Source organism: Pinus tabuliformis, chromosome 1_1, assembly GCF_031772625.1.
Source record: "Pinus tabuliformis cultivar Carrire ecotype Pingquan chromosome 1_1, CPIR1, whole genome shotgun sequence".
NCBI lineage: Eukaryota > Viridiplantae > Streptophyta > Pinopsida > Pinales > Pinaceae > Pinus > Pinus tabuliformis.
In genome coordinates this window covers 764,379,267-764,397,141 of record NC_142297.1, presented here as the reverse complement: position 1 = coordinate 764,397,141, position 17,875 = coordinate 764,379,267, and the positions used below count along the sequence as shown (strand labels likewise).

Genomic DNA, 17,875 nt, shown 5'->3' with positions numbered 1-17,875 from the left:
TCAGATAGAGCTCCAACTTCGTCCTCTTCTCTATTAGTACATGGGCGTACACTAGACAACTGAAAATGCAAAAGTTGTCGGTCTCTGAGTTCACTCCACAAAAGGCTTTTTCTAGAGTCTTGTCTCCTAAGACCTCGTGAGAACCCTGGTTTTGCACATACATTGCCGTATTACATGCCTTCGCCCAAAGCAACATGGGAAGGTCCTAGTCATGAATCATCACCTTGGCAACTCATGGCCTGATTCTTCCTTTCGGAAACCCCATTTTGTTGTGGGTTGTACAACACCATCAACTCCCTCTTGATCCCTACCTCCTTGCAGAAATATTTATGTCCTTGGAAGTGTACTCAACCCCATTGTCATACCTCAAGACTGTGATCTTAATATCTATTTGACTCTCCACAAGAACCTTGAACTACTGGAATCAACTAAAAACCTCATCCTTGTTCCTCATAAAGAAGACCCATGTCCTCCTAAATAAGTCATCAATGAACGTTCCATAATAGCTAGCACCCCTCAATGATGCTATTGGCATTGGACCACAAATGTTTGTATGCACTAGATCCAAAATCCCCTTGGACCTATTTTCCCTACTAGGAAAAGTAGCCTTATCATAATTTCCAAGAGCACTCTCCCTGCTGCTCTGCACTCTGTGATGCAAGTGACCATCCTGATGTGCCAAAGGTCACACAGGCTATTATTGTCATGAACCAAGGCTTGTGTTGGTTAAGCCTTCAACTTATATAGATTACTCTACTTGCCTACAATAACTCGTCCTGAGAAGAGGGTAGATCCACTTAGTCAAATGAGAACTTGCCTATCTTGGAAACTTGAAAGTGATGGCATATACCCTAACTTCTTCATTGTCACTAAGATTAAGTTCTTCTTAAGCCCTAGAACAAATAACACATCTTTCACCTCCAAAGAACCCTTACTGTCCAACCGGAGCAAGACAATCCCAACTCCTTCTACACCATATGTCACATTATTGCCAAGCTCCACATGCAAATCCAAGTCTCTCTCTAATAAACAAGTGAAGAACTCATGTGTTCCTGTCATTTGATGAGATGCTCCACTATCCACGAACCAAGCATTAGTGAAACCTATGCCAAAAAGACAAAAGACTAACAAGAACTATTTCTCAAATTTTGCTACTTGTTGTGACCTTCCATTCCCCTTCTTTCATTACAATACTGTGAAGCATAGTGCCCACACTTATGGAACAAAAAACATTTGATTTTACTCGGATCCTTCTTCTTCCCAAACTATGAAGGCATATCTCTTCTTGGTCGTACCTTTTCCTGTGCCCTTCCATGCCTTATTAGCAACAGCTAGGTTCTCATCATCATGTTTCCACTGGAAAGCTAAAGATCCCAAATCTCCTTGTGGGATGAAATCATCCCATAGCCTCTCAAACTTCGAAAGTGTCTCCTATGCAACGATGCCCTTGGTGAATGGGACACATGGCCTAGTGAAACCATTCAGAGTCCTCCCCATCTCTTCATCTAACACAATCTCCACAACCACTACCAATTGATCACATATTTGAACGATCTTAGTGAGAAAGCTAGTCACTATATCTAATTTGGTCATGTTCATGGCTTTGAGTTTATCCTTCAACACCATCTTCCTGTTTGTATTGTTGCTATAGAAAAGATTTGTTAGAGCCACAAACATCTCCTGTTTGTTTTTGATGAATGAGGTAGCATCAGACAGGTGTTTTGGGCTCTAAGGTGTCAAAGAGACTAAAGAGCAAGAGATATCCAATAACAAGAAATGGTTTCGTGAGATTTGACTCTGAAACACCTTAATTAAATTAATTTATCAGATAATTAAAATTTCCTAACATAGGAAAATTGGTTGATTAAAGTGAATTGAATAAGGAAATCAATTTATGCTCTACAGACTTCCAGAATGTGACATGGATCAAGCCTAAGATGATCTTAGCCCATTATAAGAGAAAGTGGATGGGGCTTGGAGAAGACACATTCAAGAAGAAAGAGAGTAGGGCACTGCGAATCGCCCAATGCGCAATATTCAGCAAGCGAAGAGTTCGAGCCAACAGAGCATCAGTGAGAGGATCATCAAAAATTGGAGAGAGGGTTCCAAGGGAGGTTTTCTCTGTAATTTGCAGAGGCTGGGTCTATCAGCAGGAAGGTCGTGCGAGTTTCTCCAGTGCGCAAATCTGAGCAGCAGATCACTTTTCCAGTTGTTGGAATCAGATCTGGAGGATAAAGTGAGTTTCCTAGTGCGAGTGCAGGATAAGCAATATCTCAGTTTTCAGCAAGTGCAAATTTCACACAGTAACATTTTTTGTGTCCATTTACTGGAGGAGGCCGAGTTTGATTTTGCAAGGGAAACAGAGAGTTCCAGGTCAATTTGTCAATTGGAGTGGTGGAGAAAAAAATTTGGAGCTTTGCCAGTGTTTTGGCAAGCAGATCTATATAATCTCTAATTTGCTGAAGCATTTATTTTATTTGTGAAGATTGCAGTGGTAAGCTATTCGTTATTTTCCATTAATTAAATAACAAAATGCAAATAAACTGCATCGCTTAGAAGAATAGTTTCCAGTTATTGCAGTTGTGGATTCTTCACATCTCCCTTGGTGATGTCTTCTCAAATAGATGAGTAATCAATTGATCCTTAACCGCATCTATGATCCTCATGGCCTTCACATCCTTCTGCTAATGGATGGCCAACTTTGCTAGATTAGTCAACAAGGCTACTATGACGTTTGCAAAATCCCACAACCCATTCTCCTTCAGGAGTAATGTAGCCCTTGCCTTCCAAGGGATGAAGTTAGAGGCACAACCCAACCTGTCTTGAAACCGCAAATTGGTTGCTGCCATCTTCAAATCATAGATTTATTGAAGAATATTTGTTGCTGGAATTTTGGATCTGTTGTAAATACCGTGAGAATTATGATTTTCTATTTAGATTTTAATGCTCTAACACCATGTTAAACTTCTATTTCCAGATGTAGTTTAACACTTCTAGTAGATTATTAACCGAGAAAATTAAATCTGAATCTACTTAGTAGAAATACACTGGGATTTCAACTCAAAAAAATTTCAACAAAAGAAAACACAGGAAATAATTCCACACGCAGAAATTTACACTCCAACTAAACTTCACTTCATCAATCAGAACAGTGAAGATTCCCTCACCAGGAAAATGGCCCTGAAGAAATTTCACAAGCTACAGCAATTTATGGGTTTTCTACAGGGCACCTGTACAACTAATATGAAGCTCAAAATTTCCCTGATTCAACCCCTTGAGTTGTTGTCTATTGCACAGCCAATGTATGCCCTATACGGCCCTCAATTTCCTATAAATCTGAGGTGAACTGAAATACGGATCATTGTACAACTTAGTGCCTATGATGGGAGTTGTGTGGCCCTCTTTTGCAGCAATCTGCTATTCTACAATCTACCCTTCTTCCCTATTGCTGGGTCCCACTAGTGCAGCCTATTCACTCAAAATCTAACAGGCCTTGTGAGGGGCCTCACATGGCATAGGCCAAACCTCGTTGCAACAATGAAAGAGATTGTCATTGTCACCTTAGCAATATTCCTCCTACTCTTTAGTTTGCACCACAAGAGAGGCTTCCCAGTGATCACCTAAATGGTATTCTAGGTTATATGGCTCAAGGTGATGTAAATGTAAACTAGGTAAAGATACTTCTTCGATGGGCAAGAAGAGGCACATGAAACCTAGGATTTCAAGATATAGATCAACAAAGGAATATCTAGGCATACAAGCACCAAGGGTTTGCATAGAATACAAGCAACCAGGGAGAAGACAAACCCTCAAATTAAGCTCTAAGTTCAAGCCATAGCTAGGGTTAGGGTTTTTCTAGGGAACAAATTACTTAGGGAGGATGATGTCAACCCTTCTAGGGCAAATTTAACCAAGCAGTATGCTAGATTTTGAGTGAAAAGTATCAACAAGGTAAAATACAAGCCTATTAAGCTACAACACCTATATAATAAAGCCCTAATTGAATTAGGCCCTACAAACTAACCAGTGTTGCGGGGGAGCGCCCCCCCCCCCCTCGCTCCCGCTCCCGATCCGCGCTCCGGGCGGGAGCGTGTCGGGAGCGCGCTCCCGAAATCGCTCCCGATTTCGAGAGCGTGCTCCCTAAAAAAATTTCGCTCCCTGCCTTTTCGGGAGCGTTTTCGGGAGCGTTTTGCCTTTTTTGCATTTTTTTTTTGTAGTAATGTTCGAAATGCAATTTTTTTTGAAAGAAACAAATAGTTTTTGAGTGGGGCAACTTAATGATCAAGTCTAGGCCCTAGTATTGATATGCTATTCATGGTAATGTTAAATTCTTAAAGTAAAAGTGACATTTTCTTTAATTTTCATTTTCATCCTTTTACTTAAATTTTTAACATTACCATGAAATGACTCAGGATGTTTGAGAGTGGTTTCGTCCTCATTGGATTTCATATGGAGAAAGTAGAATTTTAGATTTCATTCAAAATCCAGCAGACTTATCAGTTTTTCAGGATTTCAGGATTGGGGGATTGCAATGTTTCCATTGAATTTTGTCATGTATTAGGGTATGGAACTCATATTTAATCAAGAGTACCAATCCCTCTATGTACCTTGATGTTAGTGACATTGGTTGTCGAACTCCTCTATCATGACCCTTCTAAAAATGTACGCATCACTCAAACAAAATCTTGACTTGACATGCTATGCTTTTTCTATCTTATGTTAATGCTTAGAGGGTGATATTAATGACAAAGATCCCTATACAGATACAAAGGTAATGAAAAAGATACCTCTGGATATTAATGCTTGGAGGGTGATATTAATGACAAAGATCCTGATTTTGCAACAAGACTAAAAAATTAGACAGTTCTCGTGGTGGCAAGAGGCCCAAGCATAAGAAATAGATAATAGATTTACTTCTCTTCTCTAGTTTCTAGTAGCTTTTATAACTATTGACTCTTTCATATTTATTATGATATTTTTTTAAACAATATATGACAATTTAAGTTTGAAGTTGGCAATTATAACTCATTAGTAATGAATTATGAATATGATGCTTCATGAAAGTTGAAAGTTGTTTCATTTCGTTTCATTTTATAACATTTCATTTCATGTTAGATATTATTTGTTGTAATGGTTACACTTAGCTTACAAGTACAACTTTGGTGATCAATGATGATAAATGTTATATATTGAATTTTGAAAGCTTGAAACTTTAAGATTGATGAATCATGAGACTCAATATGTTGTATGTTACTATGTTACTAACTTGCGGACGTGGTTGATGAAGATTATAACTTCTAGATGATTGTTGTTATATGGTTCAATCTATGCTTTTTTATGTTTTTTATATCTAATTCATCATTCTACATGTTTTTGTTGACATATATGTATCAAAAATTAAAAAATATAAAAAATATATATATTTTTAAAAAATCGCTCCGGGATTCGCTCCCAAACCGGGAGCTTCTGAAAATGGTCGCTCCCGCTCCCGCTCCCAAGTAACATTGAAACTAACCCTAGTGACTTCTCTTGAAGGACTTAGAAAACAAAGAGAAAGGAAAATATTTGAGTTTTTTGTAAATTTTTTACCAACACAAGGATACTGAGTGCTTATTCATGCTTTGGTGATGGAGTCTTTAGGGCTAAATTTAAGAGAATGTGAATTAATGCTTGGAGTAAGGGGAAATCCCTATTTTTCACTTGACAAACCCTAACTATCCTTTTTGTGAGGGGAGAAATTAAATAGGGGAAGATATCCCGGAGGTCCTTTATGGATTTCAAGTAAGATAAATTTAACATGCAACAATCAAGCAAAATTTTCCATAAATAATATGCATTTAGACATGGAATAAGAAAGATCCTAGCATTAATTAATTGCATGAAAAACAATTAAAAAAAACTGCAATTAAACTCCAAGACAAAAATCAATATCCAGAATTGATAGCTTCAAAAAAATCACATCTCCACGACTAGCAAGTTACTTTAAGCTAAGGCAAGCTCTTTAAAAGAGGCTGAAATCTATAAGTGATAATGAGAAATAAGAATGGAGTGATCCTCCATTTATATCAAGTCAATCACTTCCATTAATTTGCCTAAAAGCCCTATGACAAGTTCAATTTTGAGTGCACATGAAGAAAACGGATTACAAGCCAACCCAATAGCTCAATACAATAAAATAAGCCACTAAAAATCCCACACGTGTGGATGAAAACTCCTCCCAAGCATGACATAATGCCCTTTTAGGGCTAATGAAGGTCCAAAAACGCATGGAATAGGCTAGATGCACCTCCAACCATCATAATCAATAAAGTGATTGAGGGTATGCCCTCAAATCAAGCCTCAAAATGTCTCCATAATCAAAAGCAAACTATGGGTGCCCTACATCATCTCCAAGGGGGCCATCAAGACAATGTGGTGCAACCTCTATCAAGCGTTGGGGCTCCATGAAGTGGTATGAGCCCTCCTTAGTCATCCTAGGGATGATCACAATCATTTGAACTCCAAATCAAGCCATGTCCATCAAACAATGTTAAGGCCAACCATACATCAACAAAAATATCCAACACTAAGCAAAATGAGCTCATTGTTTCATCATCTAGGGGTGTTCTGAGGTGCCAATCAGCTGTTGTAATCATCAAAGTGCCCAATGCTTTGCTATGGATAGGCAACTTTGCATCTACAAAGTCATCACTGCTCTTTGGATATGTGGTACGACCAAAGCATCATGTGGAGTACAAGGATGGAATGTGTGTCCTCAAGGCCTTTCCTAATTTGTGAAGGACCACCTAGAAAAACCATCTCAAATTCAAGTGAAAGCAACCATTCATTAGAGACAATGACCATAAATGCATCATACTGGACCATATTTAATTGTTAAGGGCATAGTGAAACTTCAAACCGGGATCACCTTCAAATATCTAACTAGACCAAGCCCATAAAAGTGTTCCCTATGCAGTTAGAGGTAGCTCGATGGGCAACCATGTTGATCATTAGAGTGGCACCTGATGATTATATAAAGACTCCACACCCAAGGATGATTCAGAGGATAGTTGTACCATCATATATCATCAGTCAACAGAGTTTTTTAACTCTACTTCTATATTCTCATCATCTTTCTTGTACCTAGATTCCACACCCTACGGGGAATTGTAATAAGTGATATTAGTAATAATGAGTTTTGAGTTTGTAACAGGCCTAGAATGTTGGAATTCAATCAACAAACGAGTACACCTTATAGTGTTTTTTTATTTGGTTAATTATCCCTTCTTTTTCAGAGGCGGATAATTTTTCTAGGTTTTTTCACTCATGTTTTACCCCAAAGTCGGGATGACAATTTGAAGATTGAGCCCCTAACACATCTTAGTGTCTAAAGTCGATGTATATTACCATACTAGATCACATAAAAAGTTTCGTGGAATTTGGTTAGGTCTAGGTAGTCATTTTTTAATTTTTTAGATTTCCCACAAGTCAAAAATTGCAAATAAAATTGTATTTAAATTGGAATAAGTGTAGTCCAAAGAAGTTGTATGGGGTATGAGTAATCAAAATTACACCTCTCACCCTCAACTTTCTACTATGACACATTTTGAGGAGTTAATAATGTGTTTTGGACCCTCAAAACTCACATTTCCTAAGTTTAGTGGAAATTGTGGCGCTTAATTATGCTAGAACTAAATAAAATAGAGCGAAATAAATTATTCCATGTGACAAAATGACATGGAAAGGACTTGGAAATTATCCTAAGTAAGAGAGTTGAATCAACGAACATGTGGGAGATGACTGAGCACACTGCATCATAAATACACCATTATTTCATAAAATCGAAATTCCTAGAGATAAAGCCGCAATTGCACATGTGGAAAATCGAATTTATTAGAGGAACTCATGCACTGAAGGAATATTCTATGGTATATTTGGACTGAAGATTAGGTGGAGCCTCATCTCACAGTTATCCCAGGTTTTTCTACTCTCTCTTGAAGATTATGAGTTGCACATGGAGGAATCACGCAGTTCTTGAAGGAATCACACAACTGATGGAGGAATCACGCACAGAGCTATCTGGGGACCATCTACATATGTGGCATCACTTAGTTCGAGTTTGCATTTGTTGACTGGAGTTATCATGGGACATGGATTCACTCATGGATGAGTTTAATATGCCATATATGGAATTCGATTTCCCCTGATGTGTACATATGGAATTCGATTTTTCTCTCATGTCTCTATCTTCTCCACATCAAACTTGACTTATCTTTCCTTGGGATTTACTCCAAGTTCAGTTCTTACATGCATTCTTCCTTGGGATTTGCTCCCAACTCTTGATATAATCAGGCTATATGCTCTCATATTGTATCATGTAATACAAGCTATTTTGTTTGAGGAGACTCTGTAGGATTGTATTCACTACTTGCAATATAATACAACAATTTTGGGGTAAAGGGTGATGGTGTTCTTCTCCTTGCATGTGTGGTAAATTCTTGAGTTCTTGTTATGCTTCTATTTATTTCCTCATGTCATTATTTCTTTCATGTTTGTTTCTAGTTATGTTAGTATGCAGCTATCTCATATTAGCATAAGACATAATTATTTTCTTTAGGAAAAGAAATCTTCTAGTAGATAATAGATGTATCTCTAAGAATTCTTTTCACTGCCCTTATTTAATTTCATGTCGATTTAATGATTTGCGGTGAAGTTCTGTAGATAGATCATTATTTGGTCAAGCTTTTCAAGCGTGAGGGGAAATTATCGAAGGAGTCAACCCATTTAAACTTAATATTCAAAGAGAACTCACATGCTTTGAATTCCAAAGTCTCATCTATATCTTATTTGTGTCTTGCAAAGATTCTTTCAAGTTTCTTAAAGTTTTTATTTCTTGCATCAAAATATCAAACTTGGAAAAATTTATTTTTACGTATTGTACTTCATTTATCAATATCTGGATATTTCAAAGAGCTAAGTCATGGCTAGTCAAAGAGGAGAGTTTGCTCATACTCTTTGGCCTAGCCTCTTGTAGATTATTTTCTAACATGTTTTGCAGTTATTTTGAGCTAACATTTTTTGTTGTAGATTTTTTTAACTGTTCTCTTGCAGCTACTTGCGGGATTCGTCATTAGAAAATTACTTACAAGTTTGCATGCAGGACCTTGGGACTCAGATTTAGTGATTGCTTCCACCTTTAGGCCAGATTCATCTTGGATAACGTCGTGTTCTTCTTGAGGAAGGCCGAGTTCATTTTGGCCATCTCTTGCTCTCTCTTGGTCATAGCCATAGAGGAAGCTTATCTTCTCTTCTTCTTCTTCTTCGGAAAATCTGCATTTTGTTGAGCCTTTGTGGGCCTCAAATTGCAGAAATTTTGAGCGAGGAAAAGTCTATGATTTGATGCCTATTTGCTAAGACTTTCCTTGAATTTTAGAGAAGACTTCATTGCCTTTTCCTTCTTGTAACAACTAATAAAATTTTTGATTTTGGGAGCGTGGGTTTTACCCATTGGTATCCCTATCTCCACCTTTTGGAGAGGCTTGGCGGTTTGACTTTGTTGGTTTATTTCATGTTGCATGCATATCATTTAATTAAGTAATTAACACAACATGCATCACATTCATTTTGCATGCACTTTAATTTAACTTACTACATGTTTTAAATCCATAACAAGTTTAGATTTTTTGTACGCAAACACTTTTTAATTGATCTTATTTGGCTTGAACATAGTTCCAAATTTACTTATGCTTTACCATTAAACACATTTTACATGCATCAAGTATTTGGACAAATTTTCTCCATAAAGTAACATTTTATTTCATGTCAAGCAAGTACATTTCAAATAAAAGTTAATTCTCATTGTTTGGTTAATTTACTTACATTCCCCAAGCATCACTAAAACTTACCTCCAACTTAAGTTGGTTGAATAGACTTTTAGGGACCCTCTACCTCTATTGACTCCTCATTGTGAGATCCAAATATTTGCACGAGGATGAGGTCTGAAAAACTAGAGTTCAATTGTAACTTTGCCTTAGCACTAATTAAATAAAATGAACCAAGAAAAACATTCCATCACATTTGCTTTGGTTTAAAGTCTCACATGCAAATCTTATTTCAAGAGGCACTTCGGATGCAAGCATTGTAATTTCTTTTAATTTTGCAACAAGTTTAGTTTTCTTGTACTTGGAAATTGAATCATCTTTTGGTTTAATTGTTTATTGTCATGAATGGTTGATTTCACTTTCAGGTACTATTATTTTGGCTTGCAAACTTAATTGCATGTTGTCATCTTGGTCTAACATTTGAGTTATTTTTGTATCTTTTTGAGCAAGATAATTTCCATGCTTTGATTTGTATACTTATTCATCTTGAAAGCATTTATAATATATTGTGCTAACAATTTAGTGTTTCACTTTTCAGGGTTATTTTGGCTTTCCATTTGAAAGCATTTCACTTCATTTTAAACAAAGTACAATTTGATTTCTTAAAGAGAAAATACTTGGAAGGCACTGGTTGTTTATGTATTCATGCTTATCTTATGATGGTTATTGCTTATATCAGTTTTTTGCTTATAAATCTTAAAGAGATAATCTATTTAACTCTAACAATTCTCCTATAAACTCACATCGTTTTTAACTTAACTTTTCATTAGGAATCACCCCCCTTAGCTAACCTAGGAGATAGCTCAAATAGAGAGAGTCTGAATTAGTTTGACAACCCCTTCTCTGAGTTCCTGGCACCAACCACACTTGTGGGGTTGAAGGCTTTTCTCACTGACTTGTAGGTAGGTGTAGGCGGCAGGATAAACAAACCCTATTAGGTGGTTCCAACCCCCAAGGGGTAGTGACATGTCTAAGGTCAACCACGCAATTCATAGGTGTTTATGGTAGTATTGGCAACAAAGGAGAAAGGCTTCGTGGCTTAGTGCCATGGCTATGGGGCCAACTAATAAAGGTCCATCATCCTAAGTGTATAGATGTATGAAAGGAGAAATTGTTGAGGTTTAAGTTACCCCCTTCATTTGCCTACATTTTCCACCCCTATCGAGCGCTTTTTAATTCTTTTTCATAATGCTTTGATAAGAAGCATAGCTTAGGTTAGCTTGCTTTTAATGATGTACCATTTATTTACCCCTTCAAGGATGAGTTGTTATCTTACTCATCAAGGTTGGGACATGCAAGAGTTCCTTTATTATGTGATGGAGCATCTAGTGCTCAAGAACCAGGTGATAGCTAATAAGGGCCTCATGCCAAGATTTTACCCACGCGCTAATTATTGCTCTGGCCATCTCTTGCACATTATCTTTTCTTTTTCTTTCATTGAGGCCATCTTAAGTTTTTATCATTCTTTTAGTTGCATCAACCTCCAAGGAAAAATGTTCTTACCTTGACTCAAGGATGTGGATATGAGCGTGCCAAATCCCAATGAACAAAAACAACAAACCCAAAAAAATGAAGTGATATCAAGGGAATGATGGTGTTAAAGCATGGGAAGGTGTTAAAAATGGATGTGATATCAAGGGAATGATGGTGTTAGAATGCCTAAAACATTAAGTAAAAGCACTTGATTGCAAAATGGTTAAAGTGTCTACTAAGTGGTGACCCACCTTCCTTCAAAGGGAATGTCAAATGGTGAGAAGTGTATGATCAATGCAAATGGCAGAGGAATGTGGCATATCATCATAGTTGATCAATGTATAGGGCTACTGGTTGGCTAGCTTCCCAACATAGGAGAAAAAATTTCTCCTAAGGGATTACCCACAACTTGTTGATTGGTGTGACCTCTGCTAGATCAAATCACTAGCTGATTTTTCTTGTTGCAATTATTGCATTATGTAATCATCTTTGAACCTTTCAACACTTAGATGAAGTCCTTATCATCCAAACTACATTCATTGTGTGCTCTCTCACTGAGAATATGTTTTTCTCATATCTATTTTCTTCTCTCCTCAGGTTGTCTTTTATAATTCTTTATTGAGCTAAACCCCTAATCCTAATCTCCAAAGTGATTGACCCTCGATATTAGATCTCACCTCAGTTGATATCAACAATTGAGATTAAGCCTAAGTCACTAATGTAATTAACTGATATTTCCTTGGACTTTCCTAGCTCAATAGCCAGCATTAATTAATTGTCTTTAATTAACACGCTTTTCCTAAGTTAGACTTAGGACAATTATAAAACGCAAGTTACTCAATTAATTAAGGTCAATTAAGCAAGTTTCCTAAGTGAGAATCGAAACAACCCCCGCATACTTGACACCTAGCCTATGCAGAAATACTTGTCCACTGTTAAACTTCAACAAGAACACCATAATTAGGCTTGTGATGAGCACGTTTTCATCTACTAGAGCATTGATTCAACAATCAAGATCCAAAACCTTTCTATAATCTCATTGATGACTACATTATTCAACCCAGTGAGGTCGACCTAGTGGCAAGGTAAACATCTCAAATCTTCGGATAAAGTGGTCATATCTAAACATAAGTTTCAAGACCTACATGTGTGCGTAAATGTAAATTTTGGAACAAAACAATGCCTAGGCCAACCTGAAACATTAAATTGGGTCGATTTGAGTTTAGACACTTGAGCAAAATTATAATGCATAGTTGATTGGGCCAACTTGAAACAATTGAGAGTTGGGGACGACTCCTGTTGGTTCTAATTGTGACACGGTTATGGGGAGCAACCCCATAGGAAGCTTCTTTTTTGGTTTTGAATCCATATGCCCAATGCCCACAATGGTAGAAAGTCTAGAATGATTTCCACCCATCATTTTCTAGCAACCATGAATGACCAAATTACAATGGAACCATTCCCCTGGAATCAGTTGTGGCAAATGCGCTTGAATACAGAACACCAAGAACTAGCCCTGTGATGATTATGTTCTTATCTACTAAAACATTGGTTCAACAATCAAGATTCAAACCCTTTCCATAATCTTGTTGATGACTATGTTATTATGCCCAGTGAGGTCAACTTGGTGGCAGGTTAAACATCTTAGGTCTTGTGATGAAGCACTCATTCTAAACATAAGTTTAAAGGCGTGTGTGTGTGAGCAATTTTGGAACAAAACTTGCATCGGCCAACCTAAAAAATTAAATTGGGTTGAGTTGAGTTTAGAAAATTGAGCATAATTATAATGGAGAATTAACTGGGCCGACTTGAAACAAGTTTGAGCAAGGATATACTCTTGTTGGTTCTATGATATGGTTATGGAGAGCAACCCCATAGGAATTTTTTTGAATCCATACGCCCAATGCCCACAATGGGAGAAAGTCTAAAAGGATTTCCACCCATCATTTGGAAGTTTTGTGGTTGAACATTTCTTGGAATCCCACTTGACAACCTTTAATAGGTTCTTGGAGTTTGCATGTGCAGTCTATTGAGGTGTGACTTATACATTTGGTAAGTCTTTGAAGGTTGGGAAGTCCACTTTGGAACCCTATCTTTGCACTTGGAGATGGTTAGGGGAAGCCCTCTTGGATGATGTTGTGGATGTATGGGTCTTGTGTGTGTTGAAGTGAGTGGTAGCCTCGGAAGGTCTTTTGCATAGGCTTGGTGTCTTAGCATGTGGACGACATTATTTGCCTCTCAACTATTGATGTCCAAGATGGTTCTAGAAGGGAGATTGGGGTTAGGAATTTGGACTCAATGAAGATTATAAACGGATCTTAGCAAGGAGGTGAAGACACAAGTTCTGTGAGCGAGTCATCATTCTAAGAAAGCGCTTTTCTCTAAGTGTGAGTGTCTCTGTGGACCAAGAGCACAAAGGAGAAGTGTGAGTGGATTGTGGGGAATCCAAGAGGGCCAAGTAGAAGGAGATTGTTGGGCAGAGTTGTCGAAGGGAGATTGATTTTATCAGGGGTTGTTGGAGGGTCGATTTTTCCCTAGTGCGAATCAGTGGCATGTAAGGAGGGCGTAGGTCAAGTTGTTCGCTGAGTATTTGGGCCGAGTTCTCCAAGCTAATTGAATTTGAAGGATGATTTCCTAGAGGTCAAGTTCCTTGGGCCGAATTCATTCTGTGGGATCTGAGTTACAGGTTTTGGGATTTTGCATTTTTTTCTTGTATCTTTGTGGGTCAAAAAACCTAGAATTTCCAGATAATTAAATGACAGAGAATTATTGTGGATGAATTATTTTGCAATGTGTGATTGATCTCTTTGGTTTATTTCCACTTCATATATTTAATTCTAGAAGCTAAAATACCAATGGTTTTATTTTCAATGATTTAGTAATTATTTAAGGAAATAAAATAAATTCAATAATTATTTCGGTAAATAAAACAAATTGTTAGGGATAATTTAAATTGTCATGAGAAAATAAATTTGGTTGATATTCAAAATTTAACAATGTGACAACTTTGGAAGGACAAAGAAAGGCTTGATCGGAGGAGAAAAATGCTTTGGAGGACCTTTGGATATTAGACGTTGCACCAAAGCCCTGTTATACCCCTCATTTATGGATATGGGTCACTTTGTAAGGGTTTGTGCCCCTTTGCTTTGTACATGTGGTTTGAATACTCCTTAATTATAGTATTTTAGATTAATTAATTGTAGAAGAGGGCTTTTTGCCCCTCCATAGGATAGGCTAGGGGCTTTTCACCTATGAAATCAATGTAAAGGAAGTTAAGCACCTAATCTATAAATAGAGTTTCAATTCATCTCATTTTCTCATGGTTTGATTGGGGGGATAAATCCCTTAGCAAGTTGAAATTTTTGTGATTATCTTATTAAATTCGACTATGGTCAGATGAGTTGAGCAAGCTCTTGGAGAGGAGGCTTCGTTGATGTGAATTTCACTCTTTTCTTGGATGGAGATTGGTCGAGCTTGGATGAATGAATGGCAATCTAAATAAGTGGACTTCTTTTGTCTTGGTTGTGTTTATGGATGATAGTAATTTATTATTAAGCAAGTGGGCATGGTATTTCATTTTCATTGTCCCCTCTTGAACAAACCCTTTTCTTCCAAGTCAAGGAAGGAGCACGTGGGCTCCTTCCCTTAACTTTTCCTTGAAGATTGAGAGACCTGGGGATAGTGAATGGACTTAGCTTGGTCTGCTGAACTTAGATCTATTGCAATCCTCTCTCAAGTGTGTTGTTCCTTGACCCTATATACCCCAAAAATATGTTGGCAAGCTAAGGGAATGATCTATTATCCTTCCATCACTTTATTGTCTTTTGAAATCCTTTATACCATTTTTGTTGGGTTTACTCTTCATTTTCACCTTACAATTTCTTGATTGTGTGTGTTTGGGAATTTTTTTCTTTGAACTCAATTATTGAGATTACCTTAAAATCCCTAAAACGCTAGAAATCCTATCTTAGGGAGAACCCCCTTGACCTAGAGGAGAGCGAGCTTAAAGTGAGAAGAGGGTTGGTGAGGTAACAATGGCCCCCTCTTAATTACAATGGGTTTCACACTTGAGCTTTAGGACTTCATCTCAAGAAGGGCAAGACTTCATCTCAAGAAGAGCAAGTCCTGGGTCACTTAGCAAAATAGATACCCCCACATGGCCTCTAAATTGAAGGACTCTGATTTGAATGTTGTAAGTTGGCTACCCGCATTGATATTCTCTAGTGAGCATGTTGTAAATGAATAAGAGGAATTTCCACTAAAACAAGGGAAAAAAGTATATCACTATGTTCTAAATCCTTCCTAAGATATCATGCCTCGTGTAGAATTCTCTTAAGGACAACAATTCCAATACTACTAATTCCAACTTATTCCAAACCTCTAGATGGTTCTAATCTAGCAACACAAACTCCGAAGAAACCAACCAATGATCAAAAAGAATCTCATCACCCAATTTTCCATGGTTTTGGATGTTTGGAAAGTCATTGAGTGACTACATTATTAGCAAGAGCTTCTTCATTGGTACCCTTCAAAAGTTCAAACCCCTATACATTTTGATCATCTTGGCTTCTTAGGCTTGATTGTATTTTTCATAGCCTTTTGTTATCTTGTTCTTCTGCTTTTTGTATTCGGCAATCCCTTTGCACTAAGCAGTCATTTCCTCTTATACTCTTGCAATTATCTGATAGATGTTTTTGCACTTCCCATGTTTACTTACATTTTTACACTCCCACCAAAATGCTTTTGCCACTAAAGAATGTTAATACTTTCAAAATTTATCACTACAACTAAGAACAAAAACAATTTCTATTACTATACTAGTAAACCCTTAAAAGCAAAAGTTCAATATCTGACAATTGAAAAATCAAAAACATATTTGACAGCCTTGCCAAGAGAAGATAGAATGAATAAATACCGCTTTCCCAGGGTAAAATATTCACAAAAATTGAAAGGAACCATGGTCCAGTGACCCATGCCACTTGCACTCCCAATTTGTCGAAGTGTGTAACTGCATTAAGAAAATAACATGCAGATAAGAATAGTTTTTCATTTGGGGAAGAAAAGAATAGTTTTTCATGGATGATAAAACACAATTGGATAAAAGAATGGTTAACTAGAACTTCAAAGAAATGAGTTACCCAGCCTTGGAAAGAATTCTCGAACTAAATCTTCAAAAACAAGTTGGTCCACCTGAGGCAATAGTTAAGAATGAGTTATCTTTCAAAATTATATTAATCACATCACCTCTCATGAGAATATCATTACAGCAATCAAGAAACAAATCACAATATATACAAGTTTCAGCTAATAGAGTATTTATTTTCTTCAAATAAAAAAATATAAATACAGAAATATGACAAATCAAGCAAATATTCGAAATTAGCAACCTGAGATTCCACCATCTTCTCTGAATAGTATCCATCAAAGTATTCATCAATGATGCCTGTCAAAGTCCTTCACATCGTGGAGAGATATTAGTGGTGAGTATGCCCACAAAGATTTTTCTACATTTCACTTTTTCGGAACCATGATGAAGTTCCATATGATCAAGTTATTGACTGAAAATGTCAAAAGGTTAAGAAAAAGACAGGAAAAGACAATTTGTTCTCTCACCAAAATGCATTTTCCTCTGGCATCAATAGCAAAAGCAACCCAGCGAAAAAATTCATCGCCTGCATATACACATAAAAGTGACAATATGCTCACTGAGGATTTAGAAAGCAACTACTAGTATGAGAATGTTAGAAGCAGCAAGAAATATTTTATATTAATTCACTCCAATGATCCAAATAAGTCAAAATAGTCCAACTTAAAACTCGCATGTCTTAATACAAATAACGAAAGCAAAGAGAGCATTCTAAAAAATCTCTTGACCTAACTCTTCCCAAGGGGTTCAGTAGAAAAGAACATAAAATAAAGCTAAAACATTTCAAAAATTTACAGTGCACCATATGTCGGCTACTGTGACTATATATACAAGTTGATGGAGCATATTAAACTGTTCTACTCAAAAAATGCAACTAAGGGGGTAGGTTCGTTGAAACGACCTTGGAAAAAAAAGGTTCATTGAAACAAAAGGATGCATATGTCAAGCACAAGATACAGCCCAAATAGGAGGCTCTAAATACAGGAAAGAAAGCAGTTGCCCAAGGAGCCACAATCTAAACGCAGGAGTAAGGCCAATATATATTTTGAAAACAGGAAGAAGTATCAAACAACTTGACAAAATATAATTCACATCCTTAACAAGTTAACACTATAAGAAAGATGATTTTTTATAAAGTATTGGTCTCGGCTCTCAACAACTGTTCTGAAAATTCCAAACGATGGACATGATCTAGATATTGATACAAATACTAAAAATTTAACACTACCACTAGCTAAATACTCCATTTTGTAATTTTGTCTGCCTCACTGCTTACATCCTACACAGAATCCTACAAGCTGCAGCAATGGGCTCTACAACTGTCCTGAGAATTGCAGACGATGGAAATGATTTAGACATATGATTGATGATATACATAGATACTAAAGACTACCAC

General features: G+C 36.9%; 1 protein-coding gene across 1 annotated transcript in view; it reads right to left on the bottom strand.

Moving 5' to 3' along the window:
* Positions 1-17,875, bottom strand: part of LOC149216267 (uncharacterized) — a 181,941-nt gene that overhangs the window by 140,916 nt on the left and 23,150 nt on the right. Inside the window, exons 6-9 of the mRNA XM_089392761.1 lie at positions 16,947-17,005; positions 16,721-16,787; positions 16,472-16,523; positions 16,249-16,341 (exon numbers count right to left, since the gene is read on the bottom strand). Coding sequence (XP_089248887.1) covers positions 16,249-16,341; positions 16,472-16,523; positions 16,721-16,787; positions 16,947-17,005 — 271 coding nt within the window. The remainder of the gene's footprint in view (positions 1-16,248; positions 16,342-16,471; positions 16,524-16,720; positions 16,788-16,946; positions 17,006-17,875) is intronic.